The 22,055-nt window shown below is 43.2% G+C and overlaps 1 protein-coding gene across 1 annotated transcript; it reads left to right on the forward strand.

Moving 5' to 3' along the window:
- The first annotated feature begins 832 nt into the window (after positions 1-832).
- Prdm1 (PR/SET domain 1) lies at positions 833-20,548 on the forward strand. Its single transcript, XM_059272938.1, has 6 exons — positions 833-1,114; positions 7,582-7,701; positions 10,848-11,100; positions 15,771-16,864; positions 17,092-17,220; positions 17,599-20,548. The coding sequence occupies exons 1-6, from the start codon at positions 833-835 to the stop codon at positions 18,172-18,174; spliced, it is 2,454 nt and encodes an 817-aa protein (XP_059128921.1). The 3' UTR covers positions 18,175-20,548.
- The last annotated feature ends 1,507 nt before the right edge of the window (positions 20,549-22,055 follow it).

Below are 22,055 nucleotides of genomic sequence, written 5' to 3' on the forward strand. Positions count from 1 at the left end.
GAGAGCTCCTAAAGGAATTCTCTTCAGGGAATTCTATTGAATATTTTTATGTTTTGTTTTTTATTTTTCCTATCTGGCTCGAGATGTCCTCCGATCCAAAAAGGCTGCAGGGTGTTTCCCCCTTCACCCATTTCTCTTTTCCTGTGGTCCATGGGAGCTCGGGAAGGCTGGTGCTCAGGGATGCTGGCAGGATGCAACCCCTTTCGGGCTTCCCTGCTAGAGGATGAAAGAGACGGAGCGCGCCAGAGGGAGGGTGACAACCCAGTTGTTTTGAAAGTTGTTTCGCGTAGGGAGCTGGTGGGAAAGTTCAGTCTTCCCCATTTGGAAAAGGCAGGCTAGGTTCCGCTCCTGCACCACACGCGCTTTCCATTTTTAGCTTCATTCAGAGGCAGACAGCGCTCCTTCCTCTTCCTCTCCTTGTTTGTGACACTTCTGAGGCAGCTTTTCCACAGCGCTGAGGGTCTGGCGGCCATGACCCCAGGCGTCCCGGGACACAGGACGCAGCAGCGCCCACAACGTATTTCTGCCTTCAGAGGTAAAGCCAAGGATTGTTCAAAGGTAGCTGTTCTTTTTCTCCTGATAAGTTGCCATATATATATATACACACACACACATATATATATTATATTATGTGTGTGTGTGTGTGTGTGTATATGGGTTTTTGTTTTTCAGCCAAGGGTTGCCAAGGGTTGCATTTTAAAATCATGCTTCTTCAAGGCAGTCTGCTTTATACGGCTTTGGACTCTTACTCAACTGTACAAGTACTCCATCAGCTCTTCAGACTACTGTGTTAGTCATAGCCTCTCAGAGGGAGCCACAGGAACGTCGGACAATGGGGATTAAAGGCCTTTCCCTTCTCTTCCAGGCTGCCCCGAAGTGTAGCTCCAGCTCCGTGAAGTTTCAAGGGTTGACAGAGAGGACTGGGATCATGAAAATGGACATGGAGGACGCTGATATGACTCTATGGACAGAGGCTGAGTTTGAAGAGAAGTGTACCTACATAGTGAACGACCACCCCTGGGATTCCGGCGCCGACGGGGGTACTTCTCTTCAAGCAGAGGCATCCTTACCAAGGAACCTGCTTTTCAAGTATGCTACCACCAACAGCAAAGAGGTAAGCCTCTGCCTCAGTGAAGGCTGGCCCTTGGGCAGCTCTCCTACTATCTCTGAGAACCATGAGGATTTATATGCATTGACAAATAATTGATCGCTCTAGTCACGGTTTTCATTGCTTTCTCTCCAAGCCAATTCCTATTCATTTTCTCCTCCCGTCAGCTGTTCTATACTAATTAGTAAACAGTTAAATCTTTTGGCAAGCTGACATGTCTTGGAAGAGCTGACTCGCAGCTCGGGTGGGCAGCACTCTGAGGCAGCTCAGCTCTGCTCTCCACACTGGCCCTGTTGTATGTACAAAGCTTTAAAGAAGGAAGTTTTCTGAGGAAAAAAAAGATGTTTTCTCTTGTCTCCTTTTGCTTGTGAGGTGGCTTTATTCTTTTTAACGAGCCAGCTTTATTAGCTGGGTTTCTAAAATTATTCTCAAAACCTTGACATGTTTATTAACTGAAGTGATGGCATTAACCGGGAGGACGAGGGTCACGTAAAAGTGTCCTCTGTGAGGATGACTTCACTAACCACTGTTTACCTGCGGCAGCTTCTTCACCTTGGTCAGGCTGGCAGGCCCACTCGTTAGGGCTTCTGAAGTGGGTACGCTCTTTGTTGTTTCAAAGGGACAGGCAACTGAGGAGCACCTGATTTGTGTTTACCCATTTATATAACAATTAAAGCCGGCACGATGTGTGGCTTGGAAGTGATTTGAGAGCCACCTCTTGTTCTGAGAGTCAGCTACTGCAGTTGCTGTCCTCTGATGGGCTAAGTGGCGAGGACAGCCTCCAGCAGACTTCCCACCATCACAGCCTTCACCCACACTGCTGTGGTTCTGATACTTAATATCTTTGGGGAGCAGTGAAAAGGAAATCATCCTGAGTTGTGAAAGTCCCAGATCCTGGAAGTATTCATGATGGCCATGTTAAATCACTTTCCTCCTTCAGCATGTGAAAGAATCCGGGAGTCGGGAAACACTTTGTCTCTTTCCTGTTTGTGTGTCTGAGTTCAATGTTTTTGGGAAGGAGGGAGGGGGAGAGAGAGAGATCTAAACTTAAAGAGAGGAATTCTGCTTTGAGTTTCACTAAAGTCCCGCTCCTTTCTTTTGTTTCTGATGGGAGACTAGTGCTAGATTTTATAAAAAGCAAAATTTAAATTGTAATTTGTATATAAATATTACAAAAAAAAAAAAAAAGTAACCCTAGAGGTCAGCCTTAATTATACCTCTTCCTGAAAGCAACTTCTCAGTAGAAAGCCTCTGAGCATGTAGCTCTTGGAGTCAATGTAGCATTTGTTTGGGTGTTTGAGGCCTGGCTGTGGCTTTAAAAGGTGTAGTGTGTTTTTTTCCACATCAAATTTGACTTAATATTTGTCCCCTCAAAAGGGTCCTTCGTGTGCTGCTGTCTCTGCAGCCTGTTGGGATAGAAGTGAAGACCCTCCTTTTGTGGGTCCTCTGCTTTGTTAGTCTACAATGCCCTTCTGGGTTCAGCTCTTTTAAGTTTTTCAATTTTTGTCATTCTACTGGAAATCATGGCTGAGTGGAGTTATGCTATTAGATCATTTAGTTCAAGGTTCAGAGAGAGATAGTCAACTTCCCCAAAGGCTATGTAGCTACAGCCAGGCGCAGACTGGGAGCAAAGTTCTCTGATTGCTCCAGGTGTTTCTAGACCATGCTACTCTGGTCCCTCTTGGTGTCACTGTGGTTTTATTTATCATCTTGACATACTTCAGAACCGTCTTTTTACTAAGCCTGTTTGGTTTTTTTCTGCTGAATCCCTCCCTGTCTCTGCAATGTTAAGCAACCAGAAAGAGACAGTACTTGTTCTGTCCTTCATAGCATGTAGGAAGTTGGGATTCTGTTATCCTTCTTCCCGGTATTTTACTTAAATGAAACAGTTGAATAGGGGGTAGTACCTCTTCAGTCCTCAATCACAAAAGCAGCCAGGAAGCAACTTAAATATCATCCTGTCCTAAGCTTACACCAAAATGTATGCCTGTTTCTCTGTGTGTGTGTCTCTGTCTGTCTCTGTCCCTCTGTCTCTGTCTCATCTCTCTGTCTCTGTCTTTGTCTCTGTCTCTGTCTCATCTCTCTCTGTCTCTGTCTCCCCCCCCCCCCCATTTTGAACTTTGGGACAGCTCCTTAAGGGTGGTGAAGGAGAATGGCAGAACTGAGCCATTGAGAGTGTGATAGATGCAAACCAGTTCCAGGACAGAAGTGTCTAAAATCGCTGAATGTTTACATACATTATCGTCGTTTCATTGTTCAGTTAGTTCTCTGAGTCCCATGAGTCGTGGAAACAGGGAAAAGGCCTTTTTACATGTTGGTTTTATCTGACTGATTTATCTCACTCATCTTTAAATGTTTTCATTAAAATAGCAAAAGCTGTTACTTTATGTACTGTGTGCTGACATCCTGGGGAATTTTTTTTTTCACAAGATCATTTTTCATTATGAATTTGTGCTATGTGTCAGCACCTTCTCACCCCCCACCCCCTTGGTTTAAAAACAAAACATACAAAGTGTATTTCTGATCTCAACATTAATTTTTAGATCTGGCTCAGAATCATTCTGCACTTTTATTGAGGCTGTTTTTACTTCCTATTTCCAGATCTAAAACTAAATACAGACATGCTATTTAAAACTTTTAGAACGTTTAACCTGGTGGGTTATTCTTTTGTGGGGAGTTTCCCCTTGGCCTCCTGAGATAATCTGTGAATATTTGACTACAGAAAAATCATTGAAGGTTTAGGAGCAGTGTCCAGGACAGATTTCTGCTGTCAGTTGAGGTGGCTTGTCCTCAAGAGGCACTTGGCTCCTCTGAGACTCTGCTCTGCAGTTGAGTGCTGACAAATGTCAGGCAGATCGTAGGGACTTGGTGTCCATTCCAATTGAGGTACATTATTAAGTTGAGCCATCTGTAAAGGATCTCACCATAACATGCAATTCCACCTCCAAACTCTTTTATTTGGTAGTGTATGGCAAGGCATTACCACATTTCCTTTAATATAAAGATAACGAAGTCGGAAACCTTTCAAAACATCTGTTCATTCCTTTGAATAATGGAGTGAAATACAGACTACACCCTTACAGTTAAAAATATAGGGGGAACAAATCCCTAATTTGGTGAGGTTTGGAGAGGAGAAAGATAACAAGTAATTAAAGTACTCTTAATTTGAAGTGTGGAAGCTCAGATCACATTCAGAACCGAAGAGTCTCTTTCAAATCCCTGTGCTTTCTTGTGTGTGTATATTGCACGCTCTCTAAAGGGTGGCCTACGTTGTCCTTATTATCAGACTTTCATTCCATATTCTCATTCATTCCATCCTGAACTGTTTTAAAATAATCTTTATTTTGTAAAGTTAAAAAAGAAGGCCTGGCTTTTGTCTTAAAGCTCGACAGTTTGTATTCTATAGCCAAAGCACTGACAGAGACAGATGTGCCCAGGTGGCAGAGGGGTCAGCTCAGCACATAAAGCAAGCTTGAAGGGCTTCTGTAGGGGCAGAGGAAGCATGGACAGCCTTTGGAAGCCTCTTTCTCTTACTGATAGGTTTATAGAAAGTACAAAGCTGCCAGTCCCCAGCAGTAATTCTTTAGGACCCTGGTCAGTTCCAGTGACGTTTCCTTCCTCAGGTGAGCATATTCTTAATTAGTGTTTTTAGCACTATGCAACTCAAAGCACAGGCCAGGTTTCTCTGTACCATTTGCTTGTTCCTAGGACAGAACACTGTAAACAATGGGTTAGGGAGGTGGGGTTGGGCTATGATATTCATCTGGGTTTTTTGGGACCAGAGACCTCTAACTCGATTTTCTACTTTCCATTAAGAACAACTCTGGCTCCCATCCCCATGTTAGAGTTGCAGTTTTTATGTCTTCTTTGACTAATAAAGCAGACATGGATTTGACACAGAGGTGTTTATTGTGTATTATTAGTAAGCTGAACTTGGAGTGGATGTAGATGGTTTAGCTAATGTTGTTTTCTGAGATCGAATCATGAGATGTCTGTAGTCTGAACGCAGGCCACAAGCTGGTGATCTTTCTGCCTCCTGGGTACTATGATTAAAGCATACACCCCCACTAGTGATAGATAGGTGACTTAGAAGCAATAGGATTTCTCTAATCTCAGAATGCTGAATTGTGTTTCTTCATCTGTCAGTGCTCATTTATCTGTATTCCTCAGCTCTGCGTATAGTAGGAATTCTAATTATTAAGGTTCTATTTTATTCATAAAAATCATCTAATATTGAAGTTCAGTCTGGCTGTATTTCCCAGACAGACCTTGAACTCACCAATCTCTTGCCTCAGCCTCCAGAGTAGTTGGGATATAAAGCCACACCGGTACTGTCTTTCTTAAAAAGGCTGCTTGGTTTTTCCTTGTTCTTGTGTCTTGTCTGTCTGTTCGCATGTGTGAGGTTATGGATGGCAGATGCTTCCAACACTGATTTAAACATCTACAGTGCTAAGTCCATAGCCATGCTTGAAAGGTACCAGACAGCTTATGCCTTCCCCACATTCTTTTGTTGTAGGAACAAGATTCTAATTAACTTCCTTTTGGCCACAGGAAAATGTATTTTCTTAGGGTAAAATTGATAGGTGAAAACCAAGAGGCCATTCTGTAGAAAGAAGAATGGCAATTTGGAAGGGAAACTGTGACCTCAATGTAATGCTCCTTGTTGGTAAGCAAGCTCTGACTCTGAAGACACTGTCTGCAGGAGGCTATAATTTAAAACGAAGTTGATGAACCAGTCTAGTGCCTTTCTTAAAATTACTGCTTTAAAGTGGATATGTTGAAATTATCAGCTGCTAATTATTGGCTCACTGACAAATGGCATTATTTGTTTTTCCTGTTTGGCATTTTAATATTATGGAATAAGCATTCAAATGTAAATGTCTAATAACGTGTGTATTATAGAAGACAATCATGAGTTTTACAAAGTAGGTTCAATAATTTGTCCTAAACAAGTCCATGACCAGGGAAGGCTAGCCAGGCTTTCTGGGCATCTTTTTTATCTCCAGAGTCTCTGCTCTGAGATGCTCCTGCCTCCCCAAAGCTGGGCTGTAACAGACAGCAGCAGTGATGAAGCGTTCTTGGAAGCATAGACAGATGTAATGAGGGCAGAGGACATGAACATCTGCCTTTTTCAGACCTTTGCCACAAATTCATATGGGACCAAAAATAACACCTTTAACTCACCGAATTTGTTTCGAGTTGTACTGAGTAGAGCAAATTTTCTCCTCCTCCACCCCTTTCCTGTCTTAAGAATGCACCATTAACTATATATTAAATATTAAATTGTTTAAGAATAAAGGGCATTTGATGATTTAAAAAAAAAACTGACATGAGAAAGAGTGGCCTGTGCAAGCTGTGCAAGTGTGTTTGTTTCATATTAGACAGAGGTTAAATTTTTGAGGGATTGAATGAGATTACCAATGTGTATTATAACCAAAGTCCTGGATTCCACTGCAAACCGTCTGAACAGTCATCAATTCACTTATCTGCACCTGCTACTTCAGGTATATAATTATACAAGAGCCACCAAGAAAAATAAAAGTAGAAATTAATACTATGTTTTACACTGCCCTTGGTCATTTCAGTAAGACATTCCTTACTTTTTCGAACCAGAACAAATATTAAAATGAGGAAACAAATCTCTACTGTGAAAGGTGAACTCTGAGTAGTTCTTAGAGTTCGTTTGAATTGCTTCCTGGTTTGTGTCTGACTTTTTTAATACCCTAAAAAGAAAGTTATGATCAAGGAAGAACCGCCATAGTTAACATGTTTCTTTAGTAAACCCCACAGAGTCGTGATGCACGAAGGCTTCAGTCTGAAAAGGTCATTTCCTCAGATCTTAGAAGCCACATCTTTTAGAACCCACAGTCTCCTCATTACACATTCCATTTCAAAGAGGGACTTCTGACCACCATTGAGTAGATGTTAGAGAAGAACAAAGTTACTTGAAAGATCTTTCTTCTAGTAAAGAGCCCTTACAAGCTATGAGGAAAAGATGAGGGGGGAGGAAAAAAACCTCATCTGGAATGAAAAAAAAAAAAAAAAACCAAAAACTTAATGTGTTTGGTTTCTGGTTCCTTCGACCTCTGTGGAACAACTAAAGAGCATTATTTTGGTTTCTGAGGTTAAAACTCTTTTATTCCCCTCAAGCACACTATGTTTATGGTTTGAGGGAGAAGGAGGGAGCTAGGAAATGAAGGGTCGAATCTGGACATCTCCCTATGCCGCTCATTCTCTTAGAACAGAATGCTGATCTCCTGGTGTTCTAGCATGAAAAGCAATAAAGCCAAGAGCCCCAGACACCAGAAAACAATCCCCTGGACTATCTCGGTGCCAGGCGGCCTCCGTAATGAAGCTTACTGTTAACATCATCACTGATGTCTTGCTAGGTTATTAATGGACAATTCGATTCACTAAAGTAACAAGACTGACATCTTGAAATCTGTGTAATGAGTTCATGTTTTACTCTGTAGGTCATTGGCGTGGTGAGTAAGGAGTACATACCCCAGGGAACGAGGTTTGGACCCCTGATAGGTGAAATCTATACCAATGACACGGTTCCCAAGAACGCCAACAGGAAATATTTTTGGCGGGTAAGTAAGGAAACATTTTTAAGACTTTTCAATATTTGGGGTAGATGGAGCTAAAGGAACAGGGCCACTTCCTTTTCAGCCTGTGATGGGAAACAATGGGGCTCAGCCAAGGAAGCATTGGAGTTCTGAGCAACTTCGATAAAACTGGTTAAACGTTCTGGAAATACTGCTGTAGGTGGTGAGATATGGACTCCATGTGAATCTTGATTTCTGCAACTCATTGCATCCAGCTTTGTGATGAAAGGAAAGAGTTTGCTGCTTGCTTCAAGGGCAGGTTCATTTGCATTCCCTTCGAGGAAGTAGTAATGAGTCACCAAGCCTTCGATTTCACCCTCTCTTGATTTCTTGCTGAGTTCACTTCAGTTGAATGGAAGAGTTATCATAAATGAATTATCTTGAAGAGAAATGTCACTAAAAAAGGATAGGTAAAAGGTGGGTTAGTGGGACAGAGGATGACCACAGAAGTCATTTTATTTCAATCTCTCAGCACTGTAAAACTGTTACATTTGAGAGCATCTTAAGTTGCTAAGCATAAGGAAAATCTGGACATGCATGTGACCTGAGAGACTTGGCTAGTGCAGCTATTTCAAAGGTCTGACTGATGCAGTCTCCTGGGATGTCAGGCTTTACAAGGACTCCGAGGTGAACTAAGAGACGGGACTCATGGGTAAAATCTAAATTGCGGGTGGATAAAGAAAAGTCAGCCTCCCTTTCCCCAAAATGTCTCCGGCGTGCTCAGGCTACAAATGAAGAACTATTTGTATACATTTAGTGGGCACTTTTCCTCATACAGACATAAAGTACACATCACCTGAAGATATAATAACCAAGGCTGGATCATGTGTACCCTGGCTGATATTTTTGCATAAGTAATTTATCAAGACTTGGTTAGGAAATTACCCGTGAAGTTATTCCTGAGAGATCCCTCTACATCTAGGACATTTTATTTCCAGACACTCGCTACTTCGACAACTGTAGTTGTGGATGTGTTAAGAATTAATGGTTCTCAATTTTTGCTTATTTAATAATTATTTAGTGTTAAAATATATTGCTATATGACTGACAATGTGAAAACATGAGTGCATTTTTACCTTTATTGCCATTCTCAGATGGGAGTCATAGAGGTATATTAATCTTGGCCTCAAATGGTCTGAACTAAGACAATCTGACATGTTCATTAATACACTGCCATTTTGAAAATAGTCAAGAAACACCTAAGAATCTCCCATTCCTATCCCAGTCCTGATTCATTCAAAGATTTACAAAATAATAATAATAATTAATAATAACTAATAATAATGAACAGAAAGGCTTTCCTTTCACATGCAGCAAAGACTGTAGGGAAGAAAACTTCTCCCATGTTAGAAAAGCCTGATTTGTAGGGCAGGAATATGAACATGTGTTGTGAGGAATGAAAGGGTTTCATGCAAATTACACAGTCAAAGAGATGCTCAAGTTGAGAAACCAGTGACATTTCTTGTAACTGTACTATGAGTCAGCACGTGTTTAATCTTCTTGATAATAGATGGAAAGGCAGGCATCCGTGTGCGTTTTACAAATGCATGGTTTTACTTTCTTGGGGTGTGTGTGACTTCATGGCATCCACGGGTCTGTTTTTAAATGAGGATACAGTAAGCTGTAGTCGTGGAAAGCCGACTGGGATCAACACATCTGCGACTAGGAGTTTCCGCCCCAGTGCAAGAGCGCTGGAACCCCATGTTCCTGGAAGTTTGCGCGTCAGAGTAAACAAACTTGAAAACCCCTCTTGATAGCTGAATTCACCCAGGCTTGTTACATTTTCTCTTAACAAGACACACCGCGGAAGCTCTCACAGGCTGCTTTGATGAAGCCACATACATCCCCCTCACAATTCACAGGAAGTCACTCTTAAAAGAAACTGATTCTGCTGTTTGCTGCCTGTATTAAAGGGACAGAGTTCCTTTTTATTTCTGATAACGCTGGAGAGACATACAGACACGCTCACACAGCCAGTGTGTGACTAAGAATAAAGCAATAGCCTTCTGCCCCATAGAGCTCTCTGGGGTGAGCAAGCACGGCACCTCTTGGAGACTCGGTTGCAGATGACCAGGTATTGACTGTCTTGTGTGTAAAGAAAGCTCTGGGGTCTGAAGGAAGGTGGTGCCTCTTCAAGGAAAGGAACTTTCTGGAGAAGATAAGGAGTGAGTTTATTACCCCTTGGTTTCAGTAAGAGTGCTTTTTTTTCCCTCTCCCTGTTTTTAACTGTGCCTTTTTACTTAGCCAGAGGTAGCATTGCTAAAGGACAAACTCTGCTCTTTACAGGAACCATATATTTTTCTTCCTCTTCTTTTTCAAAAATCCCCAAAGCATGATTCTGTGTGTGCTGTTGTAGCCAGCCTCCTCACAGACACCGGGGAATGTCTACTCCTTTGGCATGAGAGAGAGGCACAAGGCTGCACACGTTGACCAAGAGGAAAAGTGACTTCTCAGTAGACTGCCAAACTGGCCTCTGTGCCAGTGGCTGGCTTTGTTATGGCAGGTGAAGTTCACCTTTGCCCCACCCAGTGTTTCCACAAAAAGGCAGGGTTCCAAGTATTCATCTGAACAAGTGTTACTGTGGGACTCAGGGTTGGGGGTGGAGGATGTTTGCAGAGTCTGAGCCCCGGGCGGAGGTGTAGGAAACACAAGTACAGAGGCCATAGAAAAAAGCTGAGACTCGGTTTGACGCAGTCCTCGGCTTGCTGGTCTGCCCAGTGACTCAAAGCACTAAAAGTCAGCATAGCTGCAAGTGTGCTGAGCAGAGTCGCTGCTTGCTGTTCGCTACCGTAGCCAGAGTTCTCTGAGGCAGGTTCACCCACTCCAGGCTGCTCTGTAGATGAGGTTTTGTATTTTATTCTTTTGCTATCCACCCCACCACCACACACATGAAAAGACCATAAAATTGAAATGGAAAAGGTAACTGAGAAAATGTCCCTTACCTCATTTCTGCTGATTCAAGGTGATTCCCACCAGACCAGTGATTCGATTCCTTCTCTAACTAAGCAGTGAGGGCTGGAGTCCCACCTGCTGCCTTGCTTGCCTGTGTTTATTCTGAGAGATTTAGGGAAGCTTTCCCTGGCTTTGGGCTAGCTGCTTTTCAACACCACATCTTTCCTCTCTTTGGACAGATCTATTCCAGAGAGGAGTTCCACCACTTCATCGATGGCTTTAATGAGGAGAAAAGTAACTGGATGCGCTACGTGAATCCAGCTCACTCTGCCCGGGAGCAAAACCTGGCTGCCTGTCAGAACGGGATGAACATCTACTTCTACACCATTAAGCCCATCCCTGCCAACCAGGAACTTCTTGTGTGGTATTGTCGGGACTTTGCAGAGCGCCTTCACTATCCTTATCCTGGAGAGCTCACAGTGATGAATCTCAGTAAGTGGATTACAGAACAAAAAATAAATCTAAAATGCCAGTCATGTCAGTTCTGCCCCTATGAGCTAATAACATGTTGTTTAATTATAGGGCTTCATCACCTGTTGGACTAAGCAGGTGGCTTTAGCTAAGACTAGGAAGAGGAAAACATTTTTAATATCCCTATTCCTTATTATGAAACTTATTCATCAAATATTTATTGTATGTGTTTATTATATATATAAAATGATCTACTCTGAATGTTGATTTCAGTAAGTTACAGGAAGAAATACATTTCCAATTCTCATTTATGCAAAGGGGGCGATTGGAGGCATAATGCAGACTGGTATGGACATGTTGAGCATGCCGGCTGCAGTCTCTTATTGCCGTAATGTGTCAGGGCTTAGTGTGTTCATTGAAATCTTGGAAAGACACCTGTGGATAAAGCCACATGTGGAAGGCTGTTTCTAGAAAACCTGTCATAATTTTTCAAGTAGTCTAAGTGAATAACCCTAAAAGATTTCATCTCTTAGCTTCCTTCCTTATGGTAAAGTGAATTAATCTCATCTTTTAATCAGTCTTACGGTAACCACCTATCACTTTATCTTGACAAGTTCTTGGTTCCTTAGGTTTATAAGCTTTTACTTTTTTTTTTTTTTAAAGTTTGGCTAAAATTGCTGTCATGACCTCTACAAAGCATTCCTCTACTTCAGTCATTCTCAAGTAGCTTTAAGAAGAATTTAAGAATAAAAAGTTCTAACTTCTATTATAACTCTGGTTATATGTTCTGGGTTATACTGATGAATTCTGTAGCACTTTTTAAATGACCACCTTTTGATTAAAATGAAATGTTGAAGGTTTAAAAGTTTTGGTTTTGTTTATTTTGGGGGTTTTGTTTTGGATTTGATTTTTGGTTTTCTGAGACAGAATTTCTTTGTGTAATCCTGGCTGTTCTAGAACTAGCTATGTAGACCGTGCTGGCTTCAAACTCAGAGATCTGCCTGCCTCTGCCTCCCAAGTGCTGAGATTAAAGGCAGGCACCACCACCGAGCAAAAGTTTTCATTTTGATACTCTCTCAACCTTGAGGAAACGTTTCCGGAAAACTACAGAGAATTCCAATGTGTTGTTTACCCAGTTTTTACTACACTGTCTCCTTTGCTTTCCCTGGAGACTAAATATAGTTCACATTTTACCATTGAGACATTGGGAATAAATATTAATTTTAGTATTTTAACTTTAAGACCAATGACTTAATGAAAGCATACTCCGTCTAGCTGTCCATGTTTATTCTACAACATTCAGGCTGTCAGGAATTTTCAGTTTCCTGAAAATCACAGCTTCAGCAGCTTTCCTGTAGGATCACATTATAGGTTCTGTGCCCAGGGCTGTTAACACAGCATAGTGTGCCCTTGAGCTGAACATGGTAGGTACCATCCATCCTAGCCAAAGGGAGTGATCCCTCTTCTCCTATGTTTGAATTTTGTTTTTTATTACTGTTGTTTTGTTTTTGTTTTGACAGGGCCTCATTCAGCTTAGGCTCACTTAAACTTGATAGGCAGCCAAGGATGCCCTTCAACTTCTGACCTCACCCACATTCCTGAAACGCAAGGGTTACAAGCATGTGCCCACCATGCCTGGCTCAAGCATTGATTTTGTGTGTGTGTGTGTGTGTGTGTGTGTGTGTGTGTGTGTGTGTGTGTGTTCAGAAGTGATTGTGATGTATACTGTGAAATGGCACCCCCTTTGTCTGATATTCCTACTAAAGGAAGAGTTAACAATGCAGTCACACTACAAGGCTCCTGCCACTGATTGTGAAACCTGTTGGCTCAGGTGTGGTAACTGATGATTGAGACTGTGATCAGGAAAATTTCCACCATTTCATCAGGCAGGCCTAATAGGTAGAGTGTGTGTCCACGATGAGTTGTTCTGGGTTTCCATGCTTAAAGCACAATGGAGAGCTGTCCAGAACGTCCCTAGGGACTGACATGCGGAGAAAGACTAGGGATGGGATGAAGGAGACTAGGTGGCCAGAAATCACAAACTGGTAAGAAAGGAAAGGGAGGGAAGCAGGTAAAGAGAACTATTCAATTTAGCTCCTCGCCCTCCCAGTCTTTTTGGTAACTTTTTTCTATCTATCTAACTAACCCATCTAGAAATCAGTTGACCAAATTATAGACTTCTGAATGTTAACCTGCTTTCTCGGTTTCAGTTGAAAACAGACTTTGTTTTGCCTACTGCAGAACTTCTAGGTTCTTTCTTGGCGTCTTGGGGGTGCTTATTATAGATCGAAAATGTGAGTCGGCATAATTAAGCCATTCAGAACCTCAGAGGCAGCTCACTCTTGAAATGACTCTGTCCGCCTACAGCCATTTGAGATTTAAGAACAAAAACAGATCTTGATTTTCTTTTTCATGTTAACTCAAGCTGCTAAGTGGGAGAGTTAGAAATGATACCAGCTCCTCTGATTACTCAGCTGCTGAAGGATGAGTTTTTAAAAATGTACCTTCATACACAGTCTATAATTTCCAGCTGTAAAGTATTTTAGAGACACTGACATTTTGCTGCAGATATTCCTTCCGAGTAAGCTGTCGGCCTGTTTTTCTGAAGACAGAGACACCAAACACGATGCTATGTGTGTCGCAGAAAAAATGAAGTTTTGACTTCTTTGTTGGCTGAACCATCATTAGCTTCAGATCAGTTCAGTAATTGAAGTGCTTAGCAAGAACACATGATCAAACATGGGCGCAGCACAGGGAGAGAGAGGCTAATTCTTTATACTTAGAGCTTTCATTTGTTACGTTTCCACTGTGGGGCTACTACAAAAACATTATGAGGCTTTGATGTGATTTGCCACATAAAAATGGCACAGAATTGGGTGTGGTGGCACACACCTTTAATCCCAGCAATTGAGAGGCAGAAGCAGGTGGATCTCTTGAGTTCTTGGCCAATCTGGTCTACAGAGCAAGTTCCAGACCAACTAAGGCTGCATAGTAAGACCCATCCCCCGAAAAAGGGCCGAGTTAGGAGGGTTGTACACACACGGCCTCCTTTTCTTTTCTTTTCTTTTGACCTGAGGATGCTTCCAAATCATTACCTCTTTTTTTTTTTTTAACCTCCAGTAAATCCCTTCCTGTGACTGTGGGATGCCTTGCCTATCAGCTTTCCAGCTTCCTTGTCTCTCTTCCTTTACCAGTTTAGCTTTAAAAAACAAAAGTGACAATTTGAACTTCCTGCCTGCTGGGCCTCACTGAAAGACTGATATTGGCCTGATAAGGGGGTATTTATTTTGGTTTAGAGGCTTGAGAAATTGCTCTCCCTCAGAAAGCTTTCCGTCCCTGACCCCCCCAGTGTCTTCCCTGATAGTGTTGTCCACTGTGTTTATTCTGGGTCTCTGGCTGCCCAGGGGTAACTGATAACAGCCTGCAGGAGATAACAGCCTCTAAAGGCCTTTCCAACTGGAATTGAATCCCTCCAGCCTGTCAGCCTGGAGAATGGATTTGAAAGGTTTAGTTCTGGGCTTCCAAAGGGTTCATCTTCAGACCTATCAGGCAGCAAGCTTGGAGTTCCTTCTCAGTTAAGCCCAACAGGGCTGTTTTATATGAGTACAAAGGATACTTTTTTACAGTGTCTTAAACATCATCCAGAACCTGCCACATCTTCAATTGCAGAGAATTACAAGAACGTTGCTTTTACACAGAGCCTGTGCAGCGCCCATGTGCCCCCTCCCCATTGCTCTCGGCATACTCCTGGGTAGGAACCAGAGCTCAGCCTATGCATCCTATGTGTTGTCTTTGGCCAGGGAAGTTGAGCTGAGGCTTTTCCTGCAGGCTTCATCTTCCCTGTGTAACAGGGCCAGATGGCCGTAGATAGTCTAGGAAGGTCCTCATTGTTACCAGGGAATATATGCTGTCTCTAGGAGTAAATGTTTTCCTCTTGGCTGCCTCTGTTTTCTTTGGTGCTGTAAGTAATTGAACTGGCTTGGGAAGTACCTGTTGTGGTTTGGCAGAGGTGGGCTGTCACGCCTAGCGCAATTCCAGGACACAGCCCAGATGGTAGCTTAGTTAGACTAGAACCGCGGTGAAATTCCTGTGCTGTCCAACAACGGCCATACAGGGTAGCATCCATGTCCTTAATCTATTTGGCACAGGCAGTTTGAACAGGGCCTTATGGGGGGTTCCTATTTAAATAATCAAGCTGAAAATTGATGACTGTTCATTACTTAAAACTAGTTTTAATCTTCCATCTAAGCTTGCAGAGTGTGCCGATTTCCTTTAGGTAAACTGTGAACATCAGAATGACTTATTAACCCGTGACAACCCCCCACCCCTGTATTTTTCCACCCGGTCTTAGTGAGCGCTCTACCGTTCCGGTTTGAACAGCACTTTTCGGTCCTAGTTTACACTAATGGAAACGAGCTCATCCGAATGGTGCTGGGCCCATGTGGAGGCTGCCATTGGTGCCGTTTTGGTTGTTGATGTTGTTCCCACTTTTTCCCCCTCGGAGGAAGTGGAGCAGTGCTTCTGAGTGGGTGGCCCAGAGCCCTCGGGAGTGAGAGGCGGTAGGGGCCAGGTGTCTAGCTAGCCTCTGTACTGCCAGCTGCTGCTCAGGGTTTCTCAAGAAGAGAGGATGCTTTCTGATTTCACTTCGGCTCTCCACAGTCTGAGTAACCGCCCTTTCTTCTTCATTTTAGCGCAAACGGAAAGCAACCCAAAGCAGTACAGTAGTGGGAAAAATGAACTGTACCCAAAGAATGTTCCCAAGAGAGAGTACAGCGTGAAAGAAATCCTAAAACTGGACTCCAATCCCTCCAAAAGGAAGGACTTCTACCGTTCCGACATTTCACCCCTCACTTCAGAAAAGGACATGGATGGCTTTCGGAAAAATGGGAGCCCCGACATGCCTTTCTACCCTCGGGTTGTTTACCCCATCCGGGCACCTCTGCCAGAGGACTATTTGAAAGCGTCCCTGGCCTATGGGATAGAGAGACCCACTTACATTACTCACAGCCCCCTTCCGTCTTCCACAACTCCAAGCCCCCCGGCAAGCAGCAGCCCTGAGCAGAGTCTCAAGAGCTCCAGCCCCCACAGCAGCCCGGGGAACACCGTGTCACCCCTGGCGCCAGGCCCCCCAGAACCCCGGGACTCCTACCCCTACTTGAATGTCTCCTATGGCTCCGAGGGCCTGGGCTCCTACCCTGGCTACGCACCTGCCCCCCACCTCCCACCGGCTTTCATTCCCTCTTACAACGCTCACTACCCCAAGTTCCTATTGCCACCCTATGGCCTAAGTTCCAATGGCTTGAGCACCATGAGCAACATCAATGGCATCAACAACTTCAGCCTCTTCCCCAGGTTGTATCCTGTCTATAGTAACCTCCTTGGTGGGGGCAACCTGCCTCACCCCATGCTCAGTCCAGCTTCTCTACCGAGTTCCCTGCCCTCAGATGGAGCCCGGAGGTTGCTTCCACCGGAGCACCCCATCCCAGCGCCCCACAGTGCCTTTTCCCTTACCGGGGCTGCCGCCAGCATGAAGGACGAGAGTAGTCCCCCCAGCGGATCTCCAACGGCGGGAACCGCAGCCACATCAGAACACGTGGTACAACCCAAAGCTACCTCAGCAGTGATGGCAGCCCCCAGCACTGACGGAGCCATGAATCTCATAAAAAACAAAAGAAACATGACTGGTTACAAGACTCTTCCCTACCCACTGAAGAAACAGAACGGCAAGATCAAGTATGAGTGTAATGTCTGCGCCAAGACATTTGGTCAGCTCTCCAACTTGAAGGTAGGCCTCCAGACATCTGCCAGGCTGAGGGCTGTTAATTGCACTTGAGCCGTAGGAGACCCAGCTTGGGCCTGGGCTGCATGGGTGCTGCCTACTGAATAATGAAAATGTGGGGTTTATCTTGATGCCTTTCTTAAGATCCTTGCATGGCACACACTTGGCTCTTTGAGCAGAAGCTTAAGTGGTAGGCCTCAACTCCAGAGCTAACCCCTGTGGCTTCTTCCCAGGTCCACTTGAGAGTGCACAGTGGAGAACGGCCTTTCAAATGCCAGACCTGCAACAAGGGTTTTACTCAACTCGCCCACCTGCAGAAACACTACCTGGTACACACAGGAGAAAAGCCACATGAATGCCAGGTGGGCAGTGTTTTCTGGGTAGAACTTCTGTGAAAAATAGGTAGCGTTGCCTTCCGGTGTTGTTTCAGCCAACACCAGATTCCTGCCTTGCCACAAGCTGTGGACGCTGTGATGCTCCTGGACGCTCTGTGGCTACTCGCAGGCTCCAGTGATGGGCGGGTGACACAGTTAGCGAACAGTGGGTGGAGAAATGGCCACAGATAAACAGCACCTACCCCTTATTGCTTGCCACACTGCGAGTGCCCTTAAGAGGCTTCTGGTCTCCCAAGGTAGCTGGGTATTGGCCTGTTGTCTTGCCCCTCCCATTGGCAGTGTTTATTTAATCTTACGATTTTTCCCTCTATCCTTTCTCTGTATTCTTTCATCTCTGGGCTTTAGGTCTGCCACAAGCGATTCAGCAGCACAAGCAATCTCAAGACCCACCTTCGACTGCACTCTGGAGAAAAACCTTACCAGTGTAAGGTGTGCCCCGCCAAGTTTACTCAGTTTGTGCACCTGAAGCTGCACAAGCGACTGCATACCCGGGAGCGGCCCCACAAGTGTGCCCAGTGCCACAAGAGCTACATCCATCTCTGCAGCCTCAAGGTCCACCTGAAGGGCAACTGTCCCGTGGCCCCAGCTGCCGGGCTGCCTTTGGAGGATCTGACCCGAATCAATGAAGAAATCGAAAAGTTTGACATTAGCGACAATGCCGACCGTCTTGAGGACATGGAGGACAACATTGATGTTACCTCTATGGTGGAGAAGGAGATTCTCTCTGTGGTCAGAAAAGAGAAAGAAGAAACTGGCCTGAAAGTGTCTTTGCAAAGAAACATGGGGAACGGACTTCTCTCCTCAGGGTGTAGCCTCTATGAGTCATCAGACCTGTCTCTCATGAAGTTGCCTCACAGCAACCCACTACCTCTGGTACCTGTAAAGGTCAAACAAGAAACAGTTGAACCAATGGATCCTTAAGATTTTCAGAAAACAAGTGTTTGGTTTTGCTTGGCTTCTTAGGTTATGACTTGGTGAGTCAGGGTGCCTGTATCGAATTGCTTATAAACAATTCCAGATCTGCAAAACTCCTGGCAGCAGGTGGTTCCCCGAACCTCTCTGGAATTAAAGAAGGACTCCAAAGTTACCAAAATCTCAGGGCATAAATGAGGCAAAGACTCACTCTATATACATATATACATATTATATATATATATATATACACTTATTTACAGCCATGTCTATATATTTGAACCTGTGTATTTTGAATATTTGTGTGGATATGTTTGCATAGCCTTCCTATTACTAAAACTATTGCCTAGCCATAATTATTTTTTCAATAATAATAGTTCATAATTTATTATACAGTTTATCTTTCAAAAAGCAATAATTAAAAAAGTTTACAATGACTGGAAAGATTCTTTGTAATTTAAATATAAATGTGTTATTGTCTTGTGGCCACTCTTTGTAGATAATTTCTGCACATCTGTTGAGATCCCTGAGACTTAGTAAACAGCTGTGTGTTTTCAGTCAACCTTTCTCTAATAATGCTTTAAAATGAGGTTTTGATGTTGCCAAAGTCATATGGTTGATGTATTAACTCAGAGGATAGTATCATTTGAACAACATTGTATAAGTTGGGGGTATGTGTGCAGAATTACTTAGCAATAATTTGAGGGGAAGGAATCAGAAAAGGAATATTTTCTGTTTCTAATGATAGTTTATTTTTCCCCTCCTAGCCACAATTTTACCAAAATGGTGACAGGCTTTGCCAGCCTGTCTCTCCAAAAACATAGGGTCTTCCTATCTCCAATGTCATAGGACCATTCTGAGTGGCCATATGACTTTGGCATCCTAGTGTGTTATCTGAAAATGTGAAGAAGATAAAATGCCATATTCAAACCACCGAGAATCTGTCTTTTAGCACAGATGATTGTGTGTGTGAGGGTTGGGGGCTTGAGTCTGGGTGTCATTTTGTTGTTGACTTGTTTTTGTTTTTTAGTGTCAAAATTGCACAAAGGTGGTGCCCTACCAAGAAGGATTTGATGTAGATAGGCTCAGGCCACATTTAAAATACAAACAAAAAACTAAACAAAACAAACAAATAAAAGAAACGGGTATTCCTGTCATCTTAGGTTAAGCGGGTAATGAACATTCCTATCCCCAACACATCAATTGTAATTTCTGTAAAACCTAGCTTTTCTCAGTATTTCTGTTTTTGCATTTTATAATTTAATTGAAGATGAAAGGGCATTGCAAAGTTGTTCAACAACAATTACCTCATTGAGTGTACCCAGTAGGAGTGCAGGAAGTGATGTCTTATCTCATGACTTGCTACTCAGCTGAGCACGTGTGCTCCAGAATGGTAGGCTGGGTTGTTCTGTCTTGTACTCGTCTAAGCCCAAAGGTTACCTGTTGGTGTTCAAGGTGTAGCAAAGAATGATGTATATTTATGAGTCTATTTATACCACTATACCATGTGTATATATAATATATTTATAACCACTTAAATTGTGAGCCAAGCCATGTAAAAGAACCTACTTTTCCTAAGGAGCAAAAAGAACCTTTTTCTGAAGTTTTGCTTGAAACTCCATGACCTCACGATCACACTGGTGCTTGTGCACCACTTTGCCTACGACCAGAGATCGCAGCACCTCGGTGCTGAGGTAAGGTAGTTGCCATGTAGCAACTAGGGAGGAATAGAAATGTCGTTTTGCTTTCTAACATCATCTGTCCTATTTGATTGTTCTGCTCCATTTGTGTCAGTTGGGTCACAGAAATAAAAGTCATTTCATCTCCACTATATTCTTCTTCATCCCCCTCCTTTGGAACCCTGACACCTCCTCACTCTTCAGTGTAATACTAAGTTTAACATTTTGTATATATCTATCAACTTACAAAGAGAAAAACTTCAGATCATCCAGGGAAGCCCCAGAGCCTTACTTATCTGCTGCTGTGACTAGCAAGATGGGCTTCTCTTCACCTACAAGGATCAGAACCAGGGATTACACACATGCTAGAGAAGCAAGCTATCACTGAGCTGCAGCCCAACTCAAGACTGACATTTCTGGATGCATCTGTGTTTGAGGAAAATAGTCCTTAAGTGTAGGTAAACCAAAGCATGACATGCCATTGACACCAAATCCGTTTTCTTTCTAGTGAACTCCCATTGGTTTCCTCCTGCATTTTTCTGTGTTGGGAGGAGTTTTACCAGTCCTAATTGCTTTTCTTGCCATCTGTCTTCCTCCTAGGCCTCTTACATGTGAGTGTTGAGCCCACAATGAACAGTGGTTTTATTTTTTTTTTCCCCTCAGAGTTAAAACTGACCAAAGTTATTGGCTTTTTACTTTGCTAGAACAACAAACTATCTTATGTTTACGTACTGGTTTACATTGTTATTTATGTGCAAATTGTTAAAATGTAAATTAAATATAAATGTTCATGCTTTATCAGTGCTTGTCTAGTGTCTTGAATAAGATGACCTATCCTTTTGTCCCGACTGCCAGGGTGTCACTGAATCACATTTTGAATGAAGATTTTTCAATTTGTCTCCTCCTGCTCCATCGGCTCCCTCTTTTCCCGGCAGTACCAGCCATAATGCCCGATTTCCCATTCTCCTCCATCAGCACCCTCTTTTCCTGGCAGTACCAGCCATAATGCCTGATTTCCCACTCTCCTGACACGTGTACAGTACCTCATAAGGCTCCCATTCAAGTACTAAGCATGCCTGACCCTGCTTAGCTTCCGAGACTGTGTTCAGGATGGGAATGTCATAACTCAATGGTGTACAGTTTTGCTTTAATTATGAGTTATGAATATTTATCGATAATCTTGAGGTCACAGTGTGGAGCCAAGGAACACTAGGACCTATTTCAGAAATGGCATGTGTGTACTCAGCTCTTGGGTGGGTGAGGGGTCCTGGGAAGCTGAGCTCAGGAACATTTCCCACTGGTGACATTAGCATTCCTTCTGCAGTTTGAAGCTAACACAAAGCATGTCACAAGGAAAGCCCTAAGTTCCACCCCTCATCAACTTGGAAAGCACATTTGCAACTCGGGTATTTAACGTGAATTTCCAAAAGGATGATTTAACCCAAATCTAGGCATTCTTAGTGAGAAACCCAGGGTTCATGATGGCATGGCTCTGGGCCTCATGGATCATATGGTGGGAATAAGTTTCCTTTCTTGTTCATGGATGTTCCAGAACCAAACCTCTTCTCAGAGAGAAGGCACAAGTACATTTGATTCCCTTTCCGTAGATAAAAATAGGAGACAGTCTAAAGAGTGCCAGTGCTCTCTAGGGAACAACCTAAAGCCCTTTACAAAGCTTCTCATGGCTCCCATTTCACCACTACAAGTTCATGAGTCCATGCTAGCTGCATGTTGAGAAAATGAGTCTTCTTACTTTAGACACTCAAGACTCCCTTACGGTTTTTTTTGCTTTCGATGTGTCTTTAAATGCTCTTAAATATCTGTGCCAAGAATTTGAAATGCTGCCAACATACAACTGTGTAGTGAAGAAAAACAGAGCCCTGTTGTCATAATGTGCCAAGCGGTGCTGGTTAGATGCCTAAATTCTGCAGAACCATGGTGGGAATAACTCTTTTTAAAGCCCCCACAAGATCTAGGGTGTAACAATTCCTAACATAAATCGTAATTCTTTAGTTGGTAGATCATGTCTTGTTTTCTTGAGTGTTGCCTATCTCAGGAACACTTGTGGGTGGACTTGGATGGAACATTAATACCCACAGGAGTCCAAGACCATCTGCCAGAGCCCATATTGTTAGATTTGGGCATCACTGCCCTCTGTGGGGCAAAGCAAGTCTGCAGAAGTCACCACTTTTTGAAAATTTCCTTAATTAC

Source organism: Peromyscus eremicus, chromosome 8b, assembly GCF_949786415.1.
Source record: "Peromyscus eremicus chromosome 8b, PerEre_H2_v1, whole genome shotgun sequence".
NCBI classification, from domain to species: Eukaryota; Metazoa; Chordata; class Mammalia; order Rodentia; family Cricetidae; genus Peromyscus; species Peromyscus eremicus.

Bases quoted from the DNA above. Each gene is read 5' to 3' on its own strand.
- Prdm1 (XM_059272938.1), top strand. From the start codon at position 833: ATGGGGATTAAAGGCCTTTCCCTTCTCTTCCAGGCTGCCCCGAAGTGT. The intron at 7,702-10,847 runs GTAAGTAAGGAA...CTCTTTGGACAG, and splicing joins ACAGGAAATATTTTTGGCGG to ATCTATTCCAGAGAGGAGTT. The intron at 16,865-17,091 runs GTAGGCCTCCAG...GCTTCTTCCCAG, and splicing joins GTCAGCTCTCCAACTTGAAG to GTCCACTTGAGAGTGCACAG.